Genomic DNA, 25,738 nt, shown 5'->3' on the forward strand with positions numbered 1-25,738 from the left:
ATTACCTAGGGCACAGGCTCATTCAGGGACAGAAGGTATCTTGTTGACTTTGGTGAGCCTCAGTCTTAGGCAGTCTTTGTGTCTGACCTTCAGGGGTCAACAGTCCTTTCCCATTTCCCAACAGCAGCCAAACTCTACCTTAAACCTATTGTTGGTCTTGTGTGAGACAGAATTCCATGCCCACCCCCTGGGGGCAAAACTCTGTTTACATGTGGAACCCTGGCCCTCCTCCAAGGTCCTGTTAGCTCCTGTTCCTTGCCACCCCTCCACAGATGCAACCGTTTGGCCAATACTCTTCCACCAGAAGCAATGGAGTCTTGCCTGGGGGTGGTAGGGTTTGTGGTTCCTCCCCAAAGCAAACTTAGACATTTGTATCCTTTAAGAGAAGGCCTGGGGAAGTGGGCAAGGTTTCCTTTCTACCTCAGTTACCTATCGCATGTCTGAACTACTGCCCAGGGTGTTCTGGTCCCTGGTCTGCTCCAATCTTTCCTATGAGCACCAGGCCAAAGTCCTTTGGGAAAGAACTGTGAGGGTGTATGAAGTCTCTTCAACTGAGCCTTCAGCTCCTCCCAACTGATACGCCAATCCACACAGTCTTTAGAATGAATTGAATTTTTTGCTGTGTTCTTACCTGCTTCCACAGTGGCCACTCTTTCTTGTTATTCTCCCTACAGTTTGAGTCCTCTCTCCTTGGAGGACACAGCACTCTTTGGAATTTGGCTTGGTCGTGTGGTCTGTTTGATTTGCTCAAGGAAAGGTGGTTTTGTAGATCACCCAGCTTTGTCTCCTTAGGTCAGTAATAAGAGTATCTTGAGGCTTTCTAGCACTTCTTCAGAAGCAGAATCCCAATCACCTACACTAAAGTTGATTTTATATTATTAAGTCAGTTAATGCTTGTTTTCTATCACTGTACCTACTGAAATTTGTAATTATTTTTGTCTCCACCAGTAGACTTTACTCCCATGAAAACAAAAGGATTGGGTCCAGGATTCCCATGCAGATGGTCAAGTCCCTTTTAAGATGGCTTAGCACTAGCATTTGGCCTACAAGCCTCCTCGCATACACTTTCAATCATATCTAAATTTTCTATTATACCCAAGTAAGTCATCATGCCTGAAGCTGTTAGGCTGTACTGCCCAGAGAATGACGACAAGACAAAGGTCTGAACAGGTGCCAGGCACGGAGGCACTCACCTGCAATCTCAGCAGCCAGCAGGCTGAGATAGGAGCATGAGTTCACAGTCAGCCTCAGCCACTCAGCAAGGCCCCGAGAAACTTAGTGAGATCCCGTCTCAAAATAAAGAATGAAAAAAGTTGGAGATGTGGCTCAGTGGTGAAGTGCCCTGGGTTAAAGGTCTAGCACCAAAAATAAAAGTCTGTACATGTTCAGTGCGATCCAATATTTTTTCAAATATTGCTGATCCATGGTTCATGGTTACTTGAAGCCACATACGGAACCCAGGGAGAGCTAACAACATTGAATCTTTTCATTATTGTAATTCCTTATATCTGGAATCATATGGGCACACAGTACTCAAAACTAAAACAGAATGACACATATGATAGGCATTCCTCTTTCAAAAACAGAGAACATTAACTAATGCACAGAAAATACTAGCTAATCAAAATATCCACAGAAATACTGGGGAACAGAGAGGCAAAGAGGTATGAAAACCTCAAGGAAAACTACTGGTTTATGTTCTGAACTACCTGTTTGGTTTTCATTTATCATCTGCACGGAGAATTTGCCTGCCATGCTGACCAAGTTCAAAACATGCGGAACAAATGAGAAAGCTATACCCCAAACACCAAACTCAAATGGAGAAAGCTTCTTCCATTAAGCTCTAAAAAAAGCTGAAAGAAATTAAACATCAAAACACAGATCAGTAATTCCTTATTGTTTATTCTCCTCTTACAAAAAGACACTTGGAACAAATAAATATAAAATGGTATATATCATATTTATCAATGGCCAAATACACATTTTCTTGTTATCCCCCACAGGAATAAACTAATGAAATTTTCAGAAGCACACTCACCCACCCCTCCCACCTTCTTTAAGGAAAAAAAGTCAATTCTTTTAATTCTTCATAATTTTTAACAATGGATTCTCAAAATAAGTAATCTAAATCTACTCAGGGACAAGACATCTATATCAAAAAGTTAAAAAAAATACACATGTGTATACACTCACACAATGAGTGAAATGATGTTGCCCAGAAACTATAACTAATGAATATTCTTAAAAGTTTTTCATTTCTTATGAGTCTTTTGTATTTAGATCTGCACAGTATATAAAACAAAGCTGAGTACAATGTACGTATATATGTACATACTTTCCCATCCTAAAAGAAAGCATTAAATACAGGTATATTTAGTATACACAGAACACAAAATTCTGATTTCCTATACCTTGGAGGTAATGCAGAAGGCAGACACATACCAAAACTACATGTGACCAATTTACCCTGTTTGGCTCACAATAATGTACAAAATTTGAGCAATGATTAATAACCAAGTGTATTTTTTCACTAAAATTTATCTTCAGGCCAATACTTGAAGAGTTGAGCTTTGCTAATGCTTTCAATTAAAGATTCTTATTTAACGGGTTTTCCATCAAATGGAAATATGCACAACAGTTATTTCAAGAACAAAGGGGGTGATTTTTCCCTGTCCTTTAAAAAATCATTTGTAAAAATCCATTTCAAGTAATCCCTTAGTTGATGCTTACATAATTTTCCTCTTTATGAAAACAATCTAGAAAGGCAGAAAATAATATGTTTAAAGGGTCATCATCAAAATAAACAAATGGATTTTAAATTTATTTTTATATAGCTTTTGAACTAGCTAGGTCCCAAGCTGAAAAGCACCTAGAGACAGCTCTGACACCCTAGGTTCAAGTTTCCACGTACATAACAGTTTCAGTTCTCCAAAACACTAGGGGGATGGATTTCAATTCCATGTCTAAAACTTCAAAGGTAATTCAAAAGAAACTGGTATATATAATAGGGGGTAGATACATTTGAAAATTTTTGTGGGTGAAGATCATTAAACTGTGGCAAGTCACAACTCCATAAGTGCAAATAAACATTGGAAAGCCCAAAGCCAAAGCCAGTACATGAACATGCACAATCCAAGATTCAATGACCAAAGTAACCTCTTCATGGCAGAAGTCAGTGTTTCATGATGGCTGCAGATTATGCCCCCACTCTGAAGTCCCACTCTGTGATAATTCATAAATCCAAACTTAACTCCAGAACGTGTAAATCTGAAGTGTGAATTTGGAGAGACAGTACAAACAGCGGTTGAGTGGACCTGCCTGCAACAATTTTTATTTTTAACTTTTTTCCTTTAAGGCTACAGAAGATCTGCACATAAACAAGGCAATTAATTCTCATAATAAAAATACCCCCTTACAAATAGCCAAAGTGTTCAGTCAGATTCCATGGTGAGTATATGCTGTAGTACATTCTATTCCACAGGTGTACATTCTTGTGAGTCTGCAGGGTTAGGATCCATTCTTTCTGGAAATATCAGCTTCTCACAAACTGCCTCCTTTATTGGTAAATACTGTGATATTTCATTAGGTTCCGTGAACAGGGAAGGTGGGACATGCTAGGAAATACATAAATTACATTAGTATACACTCAGTGCATTGTCACTTTTTGAAAATGTTCTGGCTCAAATATTCTCAAAGTATGTCAATCAGGTGCAACATATGCATATAAGAAATATTATTAAGTACTACTAAAAATAATCATTCAACTCTCTTATTGAATGCAAAGACTACAGGATTACATAATTTATAAAGCTCCCATAAATGTCATAAGAATTTAATACAACTTAATTCAATCCCCTATTCTTGTTACTTTGGTAACTTAAAGCATTAGTCTTCAGTTAGAGCCTATTATATTGTCTAGAACACAATCTGGGCAACTTTTCTAACCCAGTATTCAAAATACCCAGACAGAAATAAGTACTCACAGCAAAAAAGAATACCAAAGTTTGTAGAAAACTATTACTTTTCAAGCAATTCATTATAAATCCCTAAGTACTGAGGAAGCTCTTCCCAAGTCCCCAAAGAGCAAAAACTATAGGAAAATTATACCAAAGTATGTCACAGTAAAGAATTATCACATTTTAGGAAGAAAAAGGAGACTGTGGAAAGGAATTCTCAAGTAGCAGGTACACAAGGAAAGTACACCTAATTGATGCCAGTTGGAGCTCCACCACCAGCTATATGGCTCAGATGAAGTCACATCCCGGATCTCAGTTTCTCCAGAATAAAATGTGAAAATTAGACTGAATGATGGCCTATATCTAACACATCCAAATGTTCTTGTATTTGAGGCAAGTTCAGAAATGATATGCTCCAGGAGATGGAGGGGGGAAGTACTGGGGAGCAATACTGGCCAAATTATATCATTATCTTGTGTGCATGTACAAATATGTAACAATAAATCCCATCATTATGTACAACTATTATGCACCAATAAAAAAATGTAGGAAAAAAATGCTATGCTCCAGTAAGTAGGATTTATCCTATGGAGCTCTATGAATGAATGGACAATCTACAGATGTAAATTTAATGAATGGGCATGGTTACAAAGATACCATACTTAAAACAAAATTCAATTTCTAAAAACTGAAATTTAAATACTTACCATTAAATTAGCAATTTTGCTCTCTCGTGATGTGTATTCTCGTAACATGTAGGTCTTGTCTGCCTATGTTTAAAATGTTTAAAGTTGCAATAAATTTATTTGCATTGATTTACTTATTTCCAATCCCTATAAGTCACAGCAATGCTAAATACACATATGTAAACAAATTTAATATTACCAGGTGAAAGAAACACAAGCAGAGGTTTCCTTTGAAAAATTACAGGTATGTGTATAAATAAGATATGCAAGAGATTTTAATTAAGTTAAAACAATATTCTTAAGATTTAGATTTCACTCTCTCTGGAGGAGAAAAATGCAGTATGCCTCTGCTTTAAAAAAAAAAAAAAAAAAATCCTAAGTAAATGATTTAGGAAAACACCACTGGGTTCAAATTCCAGTTCTGCTGCCTCCTAACTCTGGAACTTGGGGGCACTGCTTGACTCTTCTTTGCCTTGGGCACCTCGCCTATAGAATGGGTGGTAATAGCATTGATTCCCAGTGCCCGTGATAAGATATAAAGGTACAGCACTGTGACTGCCATGACTAATACCAGCAGTCTATTCTCTAACTCCTCCTCTCCATAATCATAAACCCAAAGTTAAAAGTTCATTCAGAAAGAAAAGGCTGAGATGCAGCTACTGGAAAGAGTTTTCTTGATAGTTTAAGCCCTCCCAACACTTTTTTTTTAATGCATGCTAACAGTTACTTTAGACAGACCATAAGTTTTCAAACTTTAAAATAGCTATCGATGTAATTAAGTAATACGGATTTCAGGAGGCCATCTGATTGGTATTTCTAACGTCAGGACATTATATGAACAATATGTACTATATACAAAGGAAAAAGTTGAAGGGAAGTTTTCTTAAACATAGATTAAGTGCATACAATGTGTAATAAGAATTGTAAGGCATTCCGCTGTCATGTATTTAAAAAAAATACAGTATCTTTAGAAAACATTTTCAGTCACCAAAACTTCTGGAAAAAAAGATGTGATGTTTTGATAACAATGTGTAGCCAACAGTGAATCTGAGACAAACCCACAGAAAGAATTATTTAATTTCCAATTCCCAGAGTGAAAGTGGAACATTAACAAGCCCCATATCGACTGGCACGTTCATTAAAATGAGAACAGGTACCTCATGGTAAAGCCTCGTGTCGTTCATTCTGATAAGCACCCCATCAATCCTCAGGAAAAACCGCAACAGCAGAAAAAAGCTAGAAGGCATTACTCTCTGGGGGCAAAAAGAAACATCAATATTTTAATGAAAATAATATTTTATTACTTTGCTAAAAGAAAAAAAAATGAAGGCCTTGGAAGAAAGCTAAATTAGCAATAAGAATACTCCTTAATTACAAACCATTTCAGTTGAAAAAACGTTAAGTCAACAATGCATTTGAACAGGGCTGGGGTTGTGGCTCAGTGCTAGAGCGCTCACCTAGCACATGTGAGGTCCTGGGTTCGATCCTCAGCACCACATGGAAACAAATAAATTTAAAAATGCACTGAACAGGGCCAGGTTTGTGGCTCAGTGATAGAGCACTTGCCTAGAATGTGTAAAGCCCTGGGTTTGATCCCTGATACCACATAAAAATAAACAAATAAAATAAAGGTATTGTGTCCATCTACAAGTAAAAAAAAAAAAAATGCACTGAACACACCCAGCCTGCCAACATGGTAGCTGAGCAACATGCAGCAAGCAGCAGTATCAGCTGTTTACCCTGCTGACCACACAGTTGAGTGGTAGCTGAGGCTCTGTGCCCAGCATCAGGAGTGCCCTACCACATACTGCTAGCCTGGGAAAAGACCAAAATTCAGAATTCCAAGTACAATTTTTACTGAATGCATCTCACTCTTATACCACCACGAAGCCCCCCTCACCAAAAAAAAAAAAAAAAAAAGGAAAGAAAAGAAAAGAAAAAAAAAAAGAAAATCACAAGTTGAACCATTGTTAAGTCAGGAAATGGAACTGTCTGTATATAAAAATCTCTAAACTAGAGAGGCTCTTTGTCCTGGTTGCAACTGGCCTCAAAACCTTGTGCAAACTACCCAATGTCATGGTTTCAATTTCCTACAGTAGAATAATGTTTTTCTAGGTCAAAAGAAACTGAGATACAAAAGATTTATTTCCAAGTAATGTGAAAATTACAATGTTCACTTTAAAAAATGTAACACTGATAGTAAATATCAAACACCAGTAAAACCAAAAATGAACGAACAACCTGGATTCTTGCTGCTACTCACTTGTATTCACTTTACACACAATAAAGAGACCTTGAACCGCACATTTCAGCTCAATGAACTCAACTAAGCACAATTCATATTGCCAAATATCTGGTTTATCAGAATGATATAACATGTTCTAAACAGTTTTCATTTGTGGCACATCTACAAACTCCCAAGCTTTCCAAATCTAATTCCCAAAGAAAGAAGCCCATAATCAGTTGAGAGTAAGAAGACGTGTCTTGATGGCAGAGAGGGGGCAGTAGAAGGGGTGGAAGGCGTTTCATTATTTAAAAAGAATACGCTTGACCATTTGCTAAGTAAATATTTATTGTCTACTAAGTGCCAAGTTTCTTACTACAGGTGGTCTTAGATTTATATCAATGAAAAGATAAAAATCCCAAGGCTTAAAAAGTTTACCAAGCAGGAAAGTGGTCAAAAAGATAAAATGACGTAATTGCTGCTATGATAAAGGTAAGCACAAGAATCAACAAGCAGAGAAGGAAGAATTTAAGTCTACTCAAAAAAGTCAAAGAAGGTAACTCTCGAGCTGCCCGTGAAAAGAATTCCAGACAGGAAAAAGCATGTTCAGAAAGTTTTGAGGCATGAAACAGATACACTCAAGAGAACTACCTCTAATTCCAGACAAGCAAATGGCTACCTTAATGAAGAAGTAACAGGACGACCCAGTAATGACAGAGGCATAGCTACCTCTGGTCACCAGCCACGGGTCAAGCTCCTTCCTGCCTTCGGGCCTTTACACGCCCTGTTCCCTTATTCTGGCTAAGGTTTGCCTGCCCTTTAGTTCTTGTATAAATAAATACCTCTTCCCAGAGAGAGGCTTTTCTTACCATTGCACATCTAGGTTCCCCTTGCTATCCTCTTCTATGGGACAGCACTAGAAATCAACAGGGTTGAGCCTGTGTTCACTGATGGTTTTACTTCTTAATGCCCACCTCTTGCCACTTGACTGGAGGCTCCACTACAGAGGGAATCTGCTTCCTTCATCACTGAATCTCACTGCTTAGAAAAGTACTCAGCACATAGCAGGTGCTCACTAAATTTGCCAAGTGAGAGAGAGGGTGGATGATATGTGGAGAGAAGGCTCTGAGTCACATAGCATCTTCCTGTGAGCACCCACACAGGCTAAAATCTTCCCCATATAAAAAAAAATCACTCATTCACACACATACGGCTGCAAAACTCATATTCTCTATTTCCCATGCCTTTGTCTCTTCTCCTGTAATTCTGTTTTTTATATTTGCTCTACATTTATACTTTAGCTCCACTGCTACATTTTTCATTTACTGCCTAGTCATGTAACTTAAATTGTTCTTGCCAAAGTGAACAATATTCTAATTGCTAAAACCAATATACAAACCTTTTAGTCTAATGGACGCCATCCTAATCTAAGCTTACAAGCCCTCTCTATAACATGACACTGACCTCAATGCTCTCCTTCTCGAAAAGATCTACTTTCTCAGCATCCCAATGTCCTGCCTACATCCGTATTTATCAGTCTAGTCTGCTTCTGTAAAAGGGAACTTCACTGTCCACACCTCACTGCCCCTAAGCCAGATACTACGGCATTTATTTTATTTAGAACAGATGTGTTACATTGTTAGGGAAAAAAGCAAACCAGAAAGAGCACTAGTATAATAAAATCCTTCCAGGCATTCTCAAAAATGCAATCCTGTCACCTAACTTAACACAAGTTACATTCAGAAGGAAGAAAGAACACTTGAGGATGACGCTACTCATCAATTTGAGACTTACTATTCACTCTGGTACACACTTTCATCCTCAAAATACACATGCTCCTCCAACACGCATAGATACACCCACCACTTGGACACAAACACACATGCAAACCACAGCCAACACTGCTAATTCAGTGGGTGGGTAGACAAGTGGAAGGGGACATGACTAGATGAGTTGGTGGTAAATAAATCTAAATGAAAAGGAACAAACTGATCACATTTCCTATATAAACGAACATGGAACAAGGACACTCACCTTTCTGTATAAATAATATGTACCAATAAAAACATAAAAAAGGAAATTTGGAGTTGCAAGGGAGTAAGGTGCTACAAAACAACTACCTAATACTAGAATAATGGTATATATTAGATGGTACAAAGAAAATCTTGCAGCTAATTAGTCTCACAGTCTTAGATAAACAGATCTTTTAGGGGCCTAGTTTATAAAATATGCAGACTGAACTTAATGAGCCTCTAAAAATTCATTTCAGTTGCAAAATTCTATGATTCCACAGGAAAAAACCTGACTTTAAAACAAATATATTGTTCCTTTTGTATTACTGCTTTCATTCTTTATTATTGCTCAAATCCCAGTACCCATATCATTGTGCTCCAGAATAATGCCCGATGCTGAGGTATCTCTCTCTGAGAGACTCTTGATCATGCTTATATAACCATGAGGTTTGAAATAAAAGTACTTATTACAGGGATATGAAAAAGGCATACTGGGGGCTGGGGATGTGGCTCAAGCGGTAGCGCGCTTGCCTGGCATGCGTGCAGCCCGGGTTCGATCCTCAGCACCACATACCAACAAAGATGTTGTGTCCGCCAATAACTAAAAAATAAAGAAATATTCTAAAAAAAAAAAAAAAAAAGAAAAAGAAAAAGGCATACTGGACTTTGCCTAAGGGAATTGTGAAAGTCCATACAGAGGCAGCAGTATTGTAGCTGGGACTTAAAGGCTAAGAAATTTAGTAAAAAGTTTCAGTTAATTTTTTTTTGGAATGTATTAGAAACCCAATTATAATCCAGTAGTAAATAAATATGAATAACTGCTAGTGGCCTATTTATTACTTCTTTAAAGCATGCTTCACCAATACTATTATTAATGGGAGTTGTATGGCTCCACTGATAGAATTTACAAGTCACTGTTCTTCTCTACGTCTATGCTAAAAAATGAGACGAGAGTTTAAGGATACTCTAGTATCCTACACATGGGCCATCCACCTTGCTGTCTGCAAAATGGGAAAAGTAAGCTATTGTTTTCATTCAGGTTAAGTAATAGGCAAATGAAATACAAAGTACAGGCAAGTATTTTAAAAAAATGCTTTACTGAAGTAAAGTCTTAACAATATACTGAGACTTTTTTTAATAATGTATAACAGATATTCAATATATTCTAGACCCAAATGAAACTGTACATTGGCACTATGTTAAGACTCAGTGTGATGCCAAGTCAGTCTTACATTTCTGCCCAACAGCAAGAATGGAATAAAAATGTCAATTTAACAAAAATCACAACACACTACTCACAATTTTCACACTCAGGCTTGAAACACCATGATCATGAAGTTCATCCTCAAACAGGAGAACTTCTTCAAAAAATTTAATCTGTTCTCTGGCTTTCAATTTCTCTGTATCTATATGATCTGTTGTAGGTACAACCTGGAAGAAAAAAATTAAACACATTAAAAAAATTTTAAAGAGCTACAAAGTCACAAGAAAGACGTTTTTCCTCCCAGCCTCTCCTACATGGCCAGAGTGTACAGTTCTGATATGGGAGTCATCAGTACACCTTAAAGAATGGGTGTGCCTTGACTTGGAAAAACTGAAGACACTAACTACATTCAGTATTCCAGCTTCAAAAGTCAAAAAGTCAAAAGTCAAAAGTCCCCACCCTTCATACAAGTCAGATGAAAATCAAGTGTTATAATACGACTAAGAAAATTAACCAATTAAAAACTGGTAAATGTGATGAACTACAACTAACAAAGAAATTTGAACTATTAACTATCACAGAAGTTTTGAGCTATGAAAGCAGGCTTATAAATATTTTTTTGGAATTTAAAAATATTTTCCCATTAAAATGTTCTATCTTTAATTCCCAGCCTAATTTCTCAAAACCTACAAAGAAAGGTACTCTGAATAATGAGATAAACAAGAACTTCAGAGAAACCCTGAGGGTAAAATCCTGGACCACACAGGACTTTGAACAATACTGGCAATCTTTTCAATATACTATTTTGTAGTTCATACACATACACACACACACACACACACACACACACACACATTTTTTCTTTCTCTCTGTCCAACAAAAGCATTAATAATCCCAATGCATACTGTTATCAGGAGCTCACTAAACCCAGTGTCTCATAATAGTAGCACCAAAATTATTTGGCATTTGTCATTCCCCTCTTTCTTTTTTCAACTTTTTTTTGTGGGGGGACACAGGGAGTAATACTGGGGATTGAACCCAGGGTACTTGACCACTGAGCTACATCCCCAGCCCTTTGTTTGAGGCAAGGTCTCACTAGGTTGCCTAGGTTGGCCTGGAAGTTGGAAATTCTCCTGTCTCAGCCTCCCAAGTTGATGGGATCACTGGCATGATGGGATCACTACTATACCCATTTCCACCATAAAATGTTCAGTTTATTTGTTATTGACATGGTTTATCATAAACATAAAAATGATTGTCCAAACTATAGGTATTCAGTAAATGGCAGCTATTATTTTGCTCTATTAACAGTCATGGTAAGGTCATTTCCTTAACTACAAACAGAATCAGAAAAAGAGTACTACAGAGCAATAGTAACAAAAACAGCATGGTACTGGTACCAAAACAGGCGGGTGGACCAATGGTACAGAATAGAGGACACAGAGACTAATCCACAAAGTTACAACTATCTTATATTTGATAAAGGGACTAAAAGCATGCAATGGAGGAAGGATAGCATCTTCAACAAATAGTGCTGGGAAAACTGGAAATCCATATGCAACAAAATGAAACTGAATCCCTTTCTCTCACCATGCACAAAAGTTAACTCAAAATGGATCAAGGAGCTTGAAATCAAATCAGAGACTCTGCATCTGATAGAAGAAAAACTTGGCTCCTATCTACATATTGTGGGGTAGGGCTCCAAATTCCTCAATAGGACACCCATAGCACAAGAGTTAATAACAAGAATCAACAAATGGGACTTACTTAAACTAAAAAGTTTTTTCTCAGCAAGAGAAACAATAAGAGAGGTAAATAGGGAGCCTACATCCTGGGAACAAATCTTTACTCCTCACACTTCAGATAGCGCCCTAATATCCAGAGTATACAAAGAATTCAAAAAATTAAACAATAAGATAACAAATAACCCAATCAACAAATGGGCCAAGGACCTGAACAGACACTTCTCAGAGGAGGACATACAATCAATCAACAAATACATGAAAAAACGCTCACCATCTCTAGCAGTCAGAGAAATGCAAATCAAAACCACCCTAAGATACCATCTCACTCCAGTAAGATTGGCAGTCACTATGAAGTCAAACAACAACAAGTGCTGGCGAGGATGTGGGGAAAAGGGTACACTTGTACATTGCTGGTGGGACTGCAAATTGGTGCGGCCAATTTGGAAAGCAGTATGGAGATTCCTGGGAAAGCTGGGAATGGAACCACCATTTGACCCAGCTATTCCCCTTCTCAGACTATTCCCTGAAGACCTTAAAAGAGCGTACTATAGGGATACTGCTACATCGATGTTCACAGCAGCACAATTCACAATAGCTAGACTGTGGAACCAACCTAGATGCCCTTCAATAGATGAATGGATAAAAAAAAATGTGGCATTTATACACAATGGAGTATTACTCTGCACTAAAAAATGACAAAATCATGGAATTTGCAGGGAAATGGATGGCACTAGAGCAGATTATGCTAAGTGAAGCTAGCCAATCCCTAAAAAACAAATGCCAAATGTCATCTTTGATATAAGGAGAGCAACTAAGAACAGAATAGGGAGGAAGAGCATGAAAAGAAGATCACCATTAAACAGGGTGGAGAGGGGGGAGAGAAAGAAAGAGAGAAGGGAAATTCCATGATAAAGGAAGGAGACCCTCATTGTTATACAAAATTACATATAAGAGGAAGTGAGGGGAAAGGGGAAAAAAAAAACAAGAGAGAAATGGATTACAGTAGATGGGGTAGAGAGAGAAGATGGGAGGGGAGGGGAGGGGGGATAATAGAGGATAGGAAGGGCAGCAGAATACAACAGACACTAGTATGGCTGTATGTAAAAAAGTGGATATGTAACCGATGTGAATCTGCAATATGTATACGGGGTAAAAATGGGAGTTCATAATCTGCTTGAATCAAATGTATGAAATATGTCAAGAGCTTTATAATGTTTTGAACAACTAATAATAAAAAAATAAAGTTAAATGAGAAAAATGAAAAAAAAAAGAAAGAAAAAGAGTAATTTGACATAACTGTATAGGAATTAGAAGAAAACTATAAAGGATGTTCAAGAAACTACAAAGATTTAGGGGAGGGGGAAATCCAAGGGAGTACTAAAAGGTATAAGGAAAAAAAAAGTTTCCTCAGAACCACATAAAAATAAACAAATAGGGCTGGGGAAGTGGCTCAAGCGGTAGCGCGCTCGCCTGGCATGCGTGCGGCCCGGGTTCGATCCTCAGCACCACATACCAACAAAGATGTTGTGTCCGCCAAGAACTAGAAAATAAATATTAAAAATTCTCTCTCTCCTCTCACTCTCTCTTAAAAAAAAAAGATGTTGTGTCCACTGAAAACTAAAAAATAAATATTTAAAAAAAAAAAAATAAAAAAAATAAACAAATAAAAGTACTGTGTTCAACTACACTAAATAAATAAATATAAAAAATAAGTAACACATGATTCCCAAGAGAGGAAAAAAATATCCACAGTTCTTCTGTGTTCACCTACAGCTGACCCGTTACCCCCCTGCAGTTTTGCAATTGTTCCTCTAGGTTTAACTTGTTTTCATGACACACTGACAATCTTAAATAATTTTTAAATAATTTCACTTACTGAAATTGATAGCTAAGAAATACATGTGTATACTAATCTGCGCAGTGTGTATATACACACATCTATAAATATGTCTATATGTAACTACTGTACCCACATTTAGCCAAACATGAGTTCTTACTGATGTCTCCGACTCTAATCCATTACACCGGATCACTCCAGCTTTTCCCCCTTGCTGGACTACACATTCCTGCTCCAACCGTGTAACCCGACTTCCCTCATCTGCCATCCTCTTAATGACAATGCACAGGTGTAACAGCACCAGCACTGCTAACCCACGCCTCTACAGTTCTTGTCCATGGAGGTGTGGGTTAGCAGTATATCAGCGAGCTTCAGAATCACATGCAGTTTCTTTTGCCTTTATTCTTACAAACTTTATTCCTTTCCAATGTTTACATCAGCATATTTCCCCCATAAATTTATTTTTAAAAGCTCAAGATATTAAAGATAACATAAAATGGCCAAAAAGCATGTGAAACGATGATCAATATCACTGACCATTAGAGAAATAAAAATCCAAACCAGAGATCGTCTCAAACACATTAGAATGTCTACTATCAAAAAAAAGAAAAGAAAAAGCATTGGCAAAGATGTGGAAAAATTGGATTTGTGCACTTGTGCACTGTCGGTGGAAACGTAAAATGGTACAGCCACTGTGGAAAACAGTACAGTGGTTTCCTCAAAAACTTAAAAACAAAATTACCACATGACCCAGCAATACAACTTCTGTTTATTTATCTAAAAATACTAATAGCAGACTTTCAAGGAGATATTTGCACATTCATGTTCACAGCAGCACTATTCACAACAGCAGCCAGACGCCCATCAACAGATGAATGGAGGAACAAAACGTGCAGTGGAATGCCATTCAGTCTTAGAAAAGGAGGCAACACTACTTCATGCTACAACACGGACAAACCTTGAGGGCATCACTCCAAGTGAAACGAGCCTGCCACAAAAAGACAATGTATGAATTCACTCATATAAAGTAAACACACTCACAGAAACAAAAGCAAAGTGGAGGCTGCCAGGGTCTGGGGTGGGAGTTAGGGAACTGTTTTCCAATGGATGCAGCATTTTGGTCTCACAAGATGAGAACACTCTGGAGCTTGGTCACACAACAATGTTAATATGCTTAATACTTCTGAACTATACACTTAGAAAAGATGGTAAATTTTATGACCAAGATAGTAAATCACAGTGAACAAACTGGACAAGTGTTTCCAAGGGCTTTTAAAAAACTTTTTAACACACGGACACTACGCATATATCACAAAAAGGCAGTACAATTAGGAGTGGCATTAACAGAAAAGAAGACAGCCAACTATGACTAGGCTACCACATGCCAAGTACAGTCCTGAACATCTGCCCCATGTTCTCATCACATTCTCCTACTATAATCTCAGATGCCTAAGGTGACCTGATTAAAAAATGGCAGGACTAGAACTGTATCCACACAGGTCAGCAGAACTCTGTGAGGGGCTCTCTTTTCTTACATCATGACCCAAGAGCGAGAAAACACTAAAACACACACACACAGCCTCCAGCAAATAAGAAGCAAGGATTTTATAGCAAAAGAAAGGCTCCATTCTAATTCCTCCTTTTTTATATTCCTACTGTCCATATGAGATATACATTTGCCTATACAGACATATACTTCCTGTATATAGTAGGGCCTTTGAGGAAGGACTGAAGAATTACAGAATTTAAAATCCCAACCAATATTAGAGGTTAAAAAAAACATACAGCCCTTAGGTTCCTCTGGAAGTGATCTTGTACATGACAGATGTGCCTACACAAGCTACAACACAGTGTTATATTACCATGGTGTGTCACTGGCAGTTCATCATGAAGAGAGAACGCTTTGAGATCCTAAAGCCATTTCTTCACCTACAAAACAAGGCTAACAATACCTACCCTGCAAGGTTATTGTGAGAATTAAACAACAAAACCTTAATAATTTTGCCTGGAAAATAGTCATTTTGTTTTTGTGTTGCTTTGTATTTTTTTTAACATTTATTTTTTAGTTGTAGGTGGACACAATACCTTTATTTTATTTTTATATAGTGTTGAGGATCGAACCCAGTGCCTCACGCGTGCTAGGTGACCATTCTACCACTGAGTCACAATCCCAGCCCCCTTGTATTGTTTTTTAAAGGCAATAAAGGGAATGCCTTCATCAACTCTAAATCATAAAGCAAGAGTAAATATTTAGACAATACATCTTTTACTCTTGGTATTTCAATAGTATTAACCTAGGTTCCTCTTGATATTTGAGACATGACGTTACCACAGGGAAACAGCTGCCATCTTACTGTGGAGCAGACCTGCACTCCACTCTTCACATGTATAACCTTATTTACAACCTCACAACTGGAACTGTCCTCAGTTCACCAAAGTGAGAGACAGGTTTTATAAGATTAAGTTGCTTTTCCAATGGGCTGGGGTATAGCTCAGTTGGCACATGGCTTGCCCATGTGAGGTCCTGAGTTCAATCCCCACCATACACACACACACATACACACACACACACACACACACACACACAAATTGTTTTTCCAAGACGGTAAAGAGTGCTGATTTGAACCCTGGTCTGTGTTCTGCCAAAGTTTGAGTTCATTACTGTCAGGGTAAGCGATCACATTGACATTCACCAGCAACACCTTAGAATAACTCACATTATAAGCTGAAGTGTCGATAAGAGAGTACTGAACAGTTTCCACCTCCTATTACTTTCAGTCTTCATTTCTGTTGCCATGGTTCTTGCTCCCGATGCTAACATCCATGACTAGTGCCTCTTCATAGCCTCCAGGAGGCTTTTCCTAAGTCAGCCCACAAAGTTAGTCTTCCTCATTATTTCATGAGGTTAAAATAAGTTCCTATTTCCTCACTCCTAGCAATAAAATATCAAATGACCCAAGCTTTCTGCAAACTTTTTCATCAGAAAAGAGGAGGGGAAATACTAATCTATGCAGTTCTGTTGGGGACTGGAATAAGCTTGCTCTCTCATTAGATATAAAGGAGCAATTTCTCTTAGTTGTACTGAACCCAATTCCTAGGATCAGTTCCTGGCACACAGAAAGAGCACAAGAAATAGCTGCTGAATGAATGAATGAAGCATGTCATCTCAAAAGTTATGTTTTGATCCTTGAAGCACCAAGAAATAGTTAAAGCTTGGAATGTTACAGAGGCAGAAACTAATGACAAGAATTAAGTTCCTGCTATGAACTTCTATCTTCTTGAGACTAAAAATCTCTGCAGAGACCCAGAAACCCTACCTTCTTAACATTTCTACCTAAGCACCAAAATGGGATATAGTCTCCAATAACTTCTAATGAAAATAGTTTACAATGAAATATTTTTGGGTTTTAAAATGATCTAACATTTAAAGACACACAATCTAAGTCAAATTGTTTCATTTCAGTCATACTGCAAGATTTTAAAATACAGCTTAAGTCCCAATAAGATCTACCAGTTCCACGTTCCATTTACCATGAAGTCTCTTCTCTTCTTCAGCAGAGCTTACAGACATGCAACGTAACACTGATATAAAGTTTTAGAATGTATTGAGGACTTTCCCAAGAATTATTTTATATGAAAACTCTGCTGGGTGGTTAGATATTTGTTTATCCAATTTGCTGATAAAACAGAGACTTGGATAGATTAAGAAGAGTGCTCAAATTTATACCAGCTTCCTATACAGGGCAGACAGGACACAAAATGAAGTTGTCTGACCAGTGTTCTATTTGTCTATGCATCTGTTCATGTGTAAAATTCTAAGCTACTAGCAAGTTCTGTCTAAATCATCTTCTTGGTCATGATAACGTTAACACTAAGGCAGTTACCATTCTACCAACCACACTTTCAAGAATAAATACTGTTCCACTACTCAGGCACTGTCTCATTATTTCAGGCCAGGTACGCTGGCAGGAGAATCACTAGAGCCCAAGTTCAAGGCCAGCCTGCGTAACATATGGAGACCTCATATAAAAATAATAATAATAATAATAATGTTCAATTATGTCCTTCTTTTCTTTTCAATAAGCAAAATCCCCTCACATTAGGTTCTAAATCCTGCCACAACCAAAACAAGAAGAATGAAAGTAGTGCCAAAAACAAAAACAAAACAAACAAACAAAAAGACCCAAACCATTAGTGGAAAGTTCTAATGCTGAGATTGTCCAAGACAATTAATGACTTATAAAAGCAAAATTTACCTTTAATTTAAGAGATTCTCCAAGTAACGTTCCTTTATAATCTGTCGTATAGGTCCAATCATAGGGCTTAATAACCTCTTTGGAGTGTTCGCCCTCCGACCTCATATACCAAAATGAAAAGGGTCAGATTTAGTGATGCAGAATATAGACTATCTGTATTCATAATCACACCAAATTACACTCAATGAATACGAAAAATCCTACTAAATACATACACTTGTCAAATTCACTAGTATAAGATCTTTCTTACCCTATTCCTGCACATTTACTGTTATTTAACTTGTCGTGCTAGTGTCGTCTTTCATTTAAAGGCTTACACTTCTTTGTATCCTCCAAGGTACCTAGTACATAATTGGCATAAAGTAAATAACTGCTAATTTGATCATCAAAAAAATACATTTTTTCCCTTAGTTTTAACACTACACAAATAATCAATGCAAATTACAAGTAAACATCTGTCTTTAAAAACAAGAACATTAAAGGACAATGTACTTACTGCCTCTTGGCTAAGGAACACTCAAAAGTCTGAAAAAGTAAATCCTATATAGAACAGCTCAATTGTATTTCAATTTAACCCAACAAATATTCAAGCAGTAGGTAATTAACCTTCATTTTATGGCTGAGAAAAATGAATTCTAGAATAATCCAGATATAAACTTTAATAATAACACTAGCCCTTCAGTCCAATAAAACACAAATATAAATAAAAAGAATATCTTTGTTTTTAACCCATGAATGCCTGGCGTCTCACCTGCTTTCCTGCCACTCTTCAGCACAGGCCACTTTGAGCATTCCTTGGTAGTTGTTCACACATCTTAACGCATCTGTAGCATTGAACTCGATCCCAAAGCCAGAGCAGTGCTGGATTCTTAAGACATTGTCTCCAAACATCATTTCAGGGAGAGAAGGCATGTGCAATTCATCTGCTAACCTACACAGAACCAAAAGTCAGGTGAAAGGATCTCATGTCACAGGTGGCACTTGTGTGTCCTTTTCAACACAACATAATTCTTCCTACAAAACTGAATTAGTTAAACAACATATGATTAATAAACATGACATTTGTAAAAATCTATACAATGCTTTCATTATCTAATCTTTATGGCAGTAGGTAGTAGATCAACAAATACAAGAATATGCAGCATGATGTCAGCTAGAGACAAGTGATACAAAAAAACAAAGCAAGGTCATTGGGTAGGAGACATTATTTAGTAGCAGGATCAAACGTGCTTCTGAGTAGTGAGATCTGAATGTCAAATGCAACAGTTTAAGTGGCTAACTCAAGATTAGGAGAAGGAGTAAATGGGAACACCAGGCCTCTTTCCAACACACTAGACTGCTTTCTATGTGCTGGGGCCTCACTGGGCAGTCTCATTAGAAAAGACAGCCCCATCAGACATTCTACTGAGCTGACCACAAATCAGTAAGCCACAGGTGTTCTTGCTGGTCTGAACACTGTTGGGGTTTTTGTCTCTGTTTATTTGTTTTAATATTTGGAACAGTTGCCAACAAAAACAAAGCAATTTTAAATATGGATTTCTGGTTAGAAAAAAAAAAAAAAACAGGGCCTAACACTGGATCTATATATTACATGGCTTCAACAGGCTGGAGAAGTGGCCCCCCTTTAAGTGGGGCATGGCCTTTCCAGGTCACCAGTCCCTGTGGCCCCTTAGAAAGCTGAGTTTTAATTCTTGCTGCAAAGGGGATGTTTTGTTTTCTTTTGTTGGTGCCGGTAATTAAACCCAGGGCCTCCAGCTGTATCCTCAGCCCCTGCAGTCTTTAAGTGGCAGCCAGGTACTCAGAAAAGGTGGCTGTACACAGAGGTCACCATATTTTATGATCAGATCACCTTAGTTACAACCTGGACTTTCAATTCAGGGAGGAAAGTCCAACACCTTTACCAAAAGCAATTACCACCTGGTTGGCCAGAACTCCTGACTCTTAGCCTGAGAACTCTGCCCAGAGCGTACTCTAAATAAAATAATGACCAATTAACTCACTCTGATGCTCTTTTCAGAAATCTGAAGGACAATCAAATGAAGCCCATGCCAAGTGAGATGGCAAAAGCCATGAGGCAGAGAAAAGGGAAGAGAAAATCTGCTAAGCAACAGGAAGGGAAATGAGGAGAGTAAAGAAAAGACAGAAATAACAGTAACAAGACAGTGGAGTGTTTACAGTTGTGGGGCACAAAAAGTGCCCCAGTTTCAGAGGTTATTAAGTACAGGAGTACTTAATCATTTCCTCACAGAGTATTAAACTCTCACTACTTCAGCAACCTAGGTCTCCACCTCTTGCAATGGCAAAGCATAAAAAAACACAGAGGTTTCCATGCAAGTACATTTTCCAGTTACTTTATGTGTCAAATTTATTGATTTGGGGAACTTTTCAAAATGGTTTATAGGCTTCAATTTTTTTAAGAATATAAAACTATTTATTGACCACTGTTCAACACTATGTACAATGAAGTAATCCGTATATAGTTGGATAACATTATTATTGGTTTTCCTGGCTTGTGCTGAACCAGTACCACAAACACAGGGGCGGGAGGGGGGGGAATAGAGAGAGAAAGAGAGAGAACACACACTTGAAAGGAACAAACTGGGATAAATTAAATACATGCAGGTCAATAGCTTAAATTACAAAGGCATGTTCACTCCATCATGCCAGCAAGTCCTACACTGACCAACTCCCTTAGCCAGCTGATTAATGACCATGAATAATGAGCACAGAGATTTCAATTTTCTGTAAAGAAATGGCTCATGACAGGAATCTTTAAAATCTCTTTAATTAAGTCTTGCTCACTAATTAAAACACATCAAAAATTGTCTATTTTCCTCATTTGGGCAGGGAAGTTGTTAGCAATGATAAAACTTTTCCTTTCAAGAATTTTTTTGGGAAAAAAATGTTGCATTTACATACTATAGATATAGATATGGATTCTGTTATGGCTGCTTTTAAATTATCCAATGTAAATTGCTGGGTTTTCTGCTGTCCTTAAACAGAAAACATAAAAAATAAAAAAGAAATGGTAAAATAACATTTTAAGTATTTTTTAGTTGTCAATGGACCTTCATTTTATTTATGTATATGCAGTGCTGAGAATTGAACCCAGTGTCTCACACATGCTAGGCAAGCGCTCTACCGCTGAGCCACAACCCCAGCCCCTTTATTATTTCTTGATGATCAGTAATCATCACATATATCATCCATACAGGACAATGACCTCATGTTATTTCAAATGAGTGTGTGCACTCCCAGAAGACAGGTATGGGCCCTGAAGCACCCTCGCTCCTTTTCATTTGATTTCTCATCTATATAACAGGAAAATCAAATAAATACACTTCTTAAAACTGCATAATGAATAAAAAGCACATGAAAAATAAGCCCTGCTTAGGGAAAAGAGACCACAAGTTAACTCTTCTCTTCAAGGCACTAAGTGCCAACGCCCCAATGCTACAAAGTGTAGGATCTTAGTGCATGTGCGACAGGAAATCTGAAGTACAGTCAAATGAAGCCCATGCCGAGTGAAAACCCAGCAATTTACACTGGATAATTTAAAAGCAGCCATAACAGAATCCATATCTATATCTATAGTATGTAAATGCAAACAGCTGCTCCAGCACACAAAAAGTTTTCTTTGACTTTTCTCCTTTTTAAAACTTCTGGATTTCTGAACAGCTAATTAGCTACAATAACTCAGTAAGGTAAAAAAATGCCATTTTAAAGAATACATTCCTACATAAAATCAACAAAGGATTCACATATATTCCCAAGTCTACAAATGCCCTCTTTTTTCCAATCACTTTAAATATATTTCTAATTAAATATAACAAACAGGTCTTTGATATATACATGGGGCGGGGATGAGTAAAAACCACTGCATGATCAAGTTGTAAAATTTAAGTTCCAGATGGAAAAAATACTGGTCCTTATTGGAAACATCTGTCTCATTCCTGATCATCAAAGGCCCATAACGTTAAAAACTAAACATTTGGGGTTGGGGTTGTGGCTCAGCAATAGAGCGCTTGCCTAAAACGTGCAAGACCCTGGGTTCGATCCTCAGCACCACATAAAAATAGATAAAGGTACTGTGTCCAACTACAATTAAAAAATAAATATTAAAAAAAAAAAACAAAACATTTTAGTTTTAATTCCACTGTGGCTGCAGAGGAGACAGCTCCACGTTTCCCATAAGCATGGTGTCTGTGAACTTTTCATCCTTACAAGATAACTATATTAATAATAGCAAAGAAAAGACAGCAATTAAAGATTCCAACACTTGTAAGAAGGAAAAAAAAACACCTTTTCCAGTAAAATCTTCAACTTGTTATAAGTTTCAAAAAGTGATGATGATAAGAAGCAAAAGCACCTGACATTATAAGGAAACCAGCACTTGCTCAAATGGCTCTCCAGGACTGGGCCACTGCCACCCCAGGACAACCGTCAAGCAAAATATTACAAGAATTTTACCAAATTTATACTCTGTGACTTAAAATATCAGCTTTGGGCCAGGCGCACACCTCTAATCCTGGCAGCTTGGGAGGCTGAGGCAAGAGGATTGTGAGTTCAAAGCACACCTCAGCAATTTAGCAGGACCTTAAGCAACTCAGCAAGACCCTGTCTCTAGGGCTGGGGATGTGGCTCAAGCGGTAGCGCACTCGCCTGGCATGCGTGCGGCCCGGGTTGGATCCTCCGCACCACATACCAACAAAGATGTTGTGTCTGCCGAGAACTAAAAAATAAACATTAAAAAAAAAATTCTCACTCTCTCTTTAAAAAAAAAAAAAAAAAAAAAAGACCCTGTCTCTAAATAAAACATAAAAGGCTAGGGATGTGGCTCAGGGGTTAAGCACCTCTGGGTTCAATCCCCAATACCAAAACAAACAAAACAACATCAACAAAAAATCAGCATTGGACATCTGTACAAAATAAATAATCCCAAATACAGAAAAAAGGGCATTCCCACTGAGACTCATAACAACCTTATTTATAATAGTGAAAATACTCTGAATGCCCCAACCATAAAGAAATAAATGATTATGTAAACTTGAGTATACTCACATGATGAAATTCTATGGAACCATTTTTAAAATATAAGAATAATATAGAAAACTGTTTATGATGTAGTAGTAAGGAAAAAACTGGACATGTACTGTATATTTATTACATCTGGGTATGTATGTATGCAAGTACCAGTGAGATAATGTTTTTGTGAGTTGCACATTTTTAGGATCATAACCAACAATGGTAAGTTTTCATTATAAATTTTAAGTAAAATTTATTCTTCTTTATTAGGAGATTCCATGAGACATATTTTAACTACTTTATTGAATTCATACTGTATTCATACCAAATATAAAATAATAAATACAATGGGATTCTCTGGGTTTCACCCAATTTATCTGAAAAACTGTGGTAGTCCAACAAAATATTCCAGATATATACATAAAAAAAAATCACTGCTACTAATCTATATTGCTTCAAATGTTCTAAATTCAAAGTATCTTAAACACAGGACCAAATACCCATATCTAATGTCAAACTTCACCTTGACCTTAGGAAAAAACAGCTAAAGGACAGGAAGATAGGATGCTCCTAAGGTTTTTTAAGATCCCTTTAATATTCATTAAAAGAAACCTCTTTAATCCAGTAGTTTACCCAATCAATGTTCTTAGTACTCTACAGGTTTTTACACCCTAGAGAGATGCATCATGAAAAACTCAGGATTGGTGAGGGACGACCTCCTTTTCATATGGAAAAAGGACTAGTACACTCAATCAGAAATAATAGATAAGGAGATTACTGATCTAGAATAAAATGCTCCAACACACAGCATCTCTTAAAGTCTTCAAGTAAGTTATATGGTTATCACAATTTAAAGCTCTCTGGTTTATGGCACGATTACATATGGTGCAATATATAAAAGAAAGTTATGTGAAGAGGAAAAAAATTCAAAGAGTATTTCAACTTGTGGTGTGATGAAAGGAACTTTTCCATATTTTCCTAATTTTTTTCAGTGAGTCTCCAAAAATGTTACAACTCATCTTTATTTTTTATTTAAATAAGAAAAGAAAACATGGGTTTTACAACTCTCATCTCTTCCCTAGTCACTCTCCACCTAAATGTTAAAATGCTAGTGCTCCCTCGGGTTCTTCTATCTGCCTCTTCCTCTGGGTGATCTTAATTTACTTCCAAGGCTCCAGGTACCAACTCTAAGCTGGTGACTCTCCAACCTAAACCCACAGACGGCATTTTCCTAGAGCTACAAGACAAGCATATCCAAGTCCCACTCATCATCTCCCCTTCATGACCCACGCACGCCTCCCGTCGACCCGACCCTCGCGCTCCGCTGCCCCGCGCCCCGGCCAGCCACCTCTCCACCACACCGAGACCCGCGGACCCTCGACACCGCTCCCGCCCGCCTCCCCTACACCTGGTCTCCCGTCCCGCAGCCTCCAATCCACCTCCACCTCGTCCCCCAGGAAAACCCCAGGGACGTCGGTCAGGCAGCTCCTCGGGGCAGAGAGCACGCCCGGTGGCCGTCAGGTACCAGTGACCACTTCCTGGCCCGGCACAGACTCCCCGCGCACCGACCCCGCTTCGCGCGGCCTCCGCCCACGGGAACGGCTCCCCAGCGCACCGCCGCGCTCGCCCTCCCCGCGCGCCCAAGACCCGCTCAAGGATCCGTTCGGCGCCCGACGGTCGGGCTCGCTGTCCCCGGCCCCCGGGCCCCGCGCCCCCGCCACCCACCGGGCTTGGCGAGCCGGGTCGGCCTCCCAATCTCCGGGACGCCCCGACCCTGCGGCCCGGGGTGCACCGCGTCCCCAGCAGCCGCCCCCGCTGCAACTCGGCGCCGGTCCCCGGAACCGCGCGCGCCCCGCACCTGCCGCCGCCCGCAGCCGGCCACAGGTCGCAGCCCCGCAGAGCCGGGCCCGCGGGGCGGGAAGACAGCGCACCGGGGCCGCGGCCGGGCGCCAGCGGGGTGACAGCCCCCACCTCCGACCAGGAGGCAGGCGGAGGCGACCCTCCCGAGGCCGCGTCCTGAGGCCCCGGCCCCGCGGTCCCCGCGCCCGCGCCGCACCTCTCCACGTCCGCTGACTTCATGATGTGGGTCTTGGAGGCCGTCAGCTTCCAGGGCCCGAAGGAGAAGTCCCGGTGGCTGCTCTGGAAGCCGTGGATCATCATGGTGAGGCGAGTCCGCAGGCCGCACCGGAAGCGCGGAAAGGCAGCAGCGGCAGCGATCACCCGTGGCGGCGCTGCCTGCGGCCCTTCGCGCTCGGCTCCCGAGCCGTTACCATGCCCGCTGCCCCGCCCCTCGCCGCGACCCGGACGCAGCCGCCTTCCCGCCTTCCGCTCCGCCCCTTCGCCTTCTGCTTCCGGGCCAGTGGGCAAACACCGCGTGATCCACGTCCTACGCTACGACGCACAGGAAGAAGGGAAAGGAGCGAGCTCCGGGGCGGGGCTTCCGCGGAGGGGGCGGAGCCAGGTCAGTGCGCACCGCCCTCCTGAGAGCTTTGGGTGACGTCATCCAGAGACCCGGTCGGATTGCCACCTAGGCGCCGGGAAAGCGGTGTTGCTTCCAGAGTGGGTGAGCGGTGCTGGGGAAGAATGCGCAACATTGAGACCAGAACTAATTCCGTAGAGCTTAGGAGGGCCAGCTTCAGGTGACCATGTGGCTACTGTTGACAAAATGTCCCCCTTGAGGGAGAGGGAAGGAGGAAGCCCTGGTGACTGAAATGGAGCAAATTATATCCCATGCATGTATGATTATGTCAAAATGAACCCCATGGTTGTATAGAACTATAAGGCAGTGATAAA

At 39.3% G+C, this 25,738-nt stretch overlaps 1 protein-coding gene across 2 annotated transcripts; it reads right to left on the reverse strand.

Moving 5' to 3' along the window:
* Window positions 1-1,884: 1,884 nt before the first annotated feature.
* Window positions 1,885-25,263, reverse strand: Tiprl (TOR signaling pathway regulator). 2 transcript variants are annotated; one of them, XM_026405244.2, is made up of 7 exons: window positions 25,002-25,261; window positions 18,672-18,851; window positions 17,921-18,020; window positions 10,178-10,309; window positions 5,800-5,895; window positions 4,664-4,726; window positions 1,885-3,614 (listed from the first exon to the last, which is right to left on the reverse strand). In XM_026405244.2, exons 1-7 carry the CDS (start codon window positions 25,103-25,105, stop codon window positions 3,471-3,473), a joined length of 819 nt encoding a protein of 272 aa, XP_026261029.1. In that variant the 5' UTR covers window positions 25,106-25,261; the 3' UTR covers window positions 1,885-3,470. The 2 variants fall into 2 exon arrangements, with proteins under 2 accessions (XP_026261029.1, XP_026261030.1); XM_026405245.2 differs by lacking the exon at window positions 10,178-10,309 and having other exon boundaries at window positions 25,002-25,263.
* Between the last annotated feature and the right edge of the window lie 475 nt (window positions 25,264-25,738).

This window comes from Urocitellus parryii, chromosome 9, assembly GCF_045843805.1.
Source record: "Urocitellus parryii isolate mUroPar1 chromosome 9, mUroPar1.hap1, whole genome shotgun sequence".
Lineage (NCBI taxonomy): Eukaryota > Metazoa > Chordata > Mammalia > Rodentia > Sciuridae > Urocitellus > Urocitellus parryii.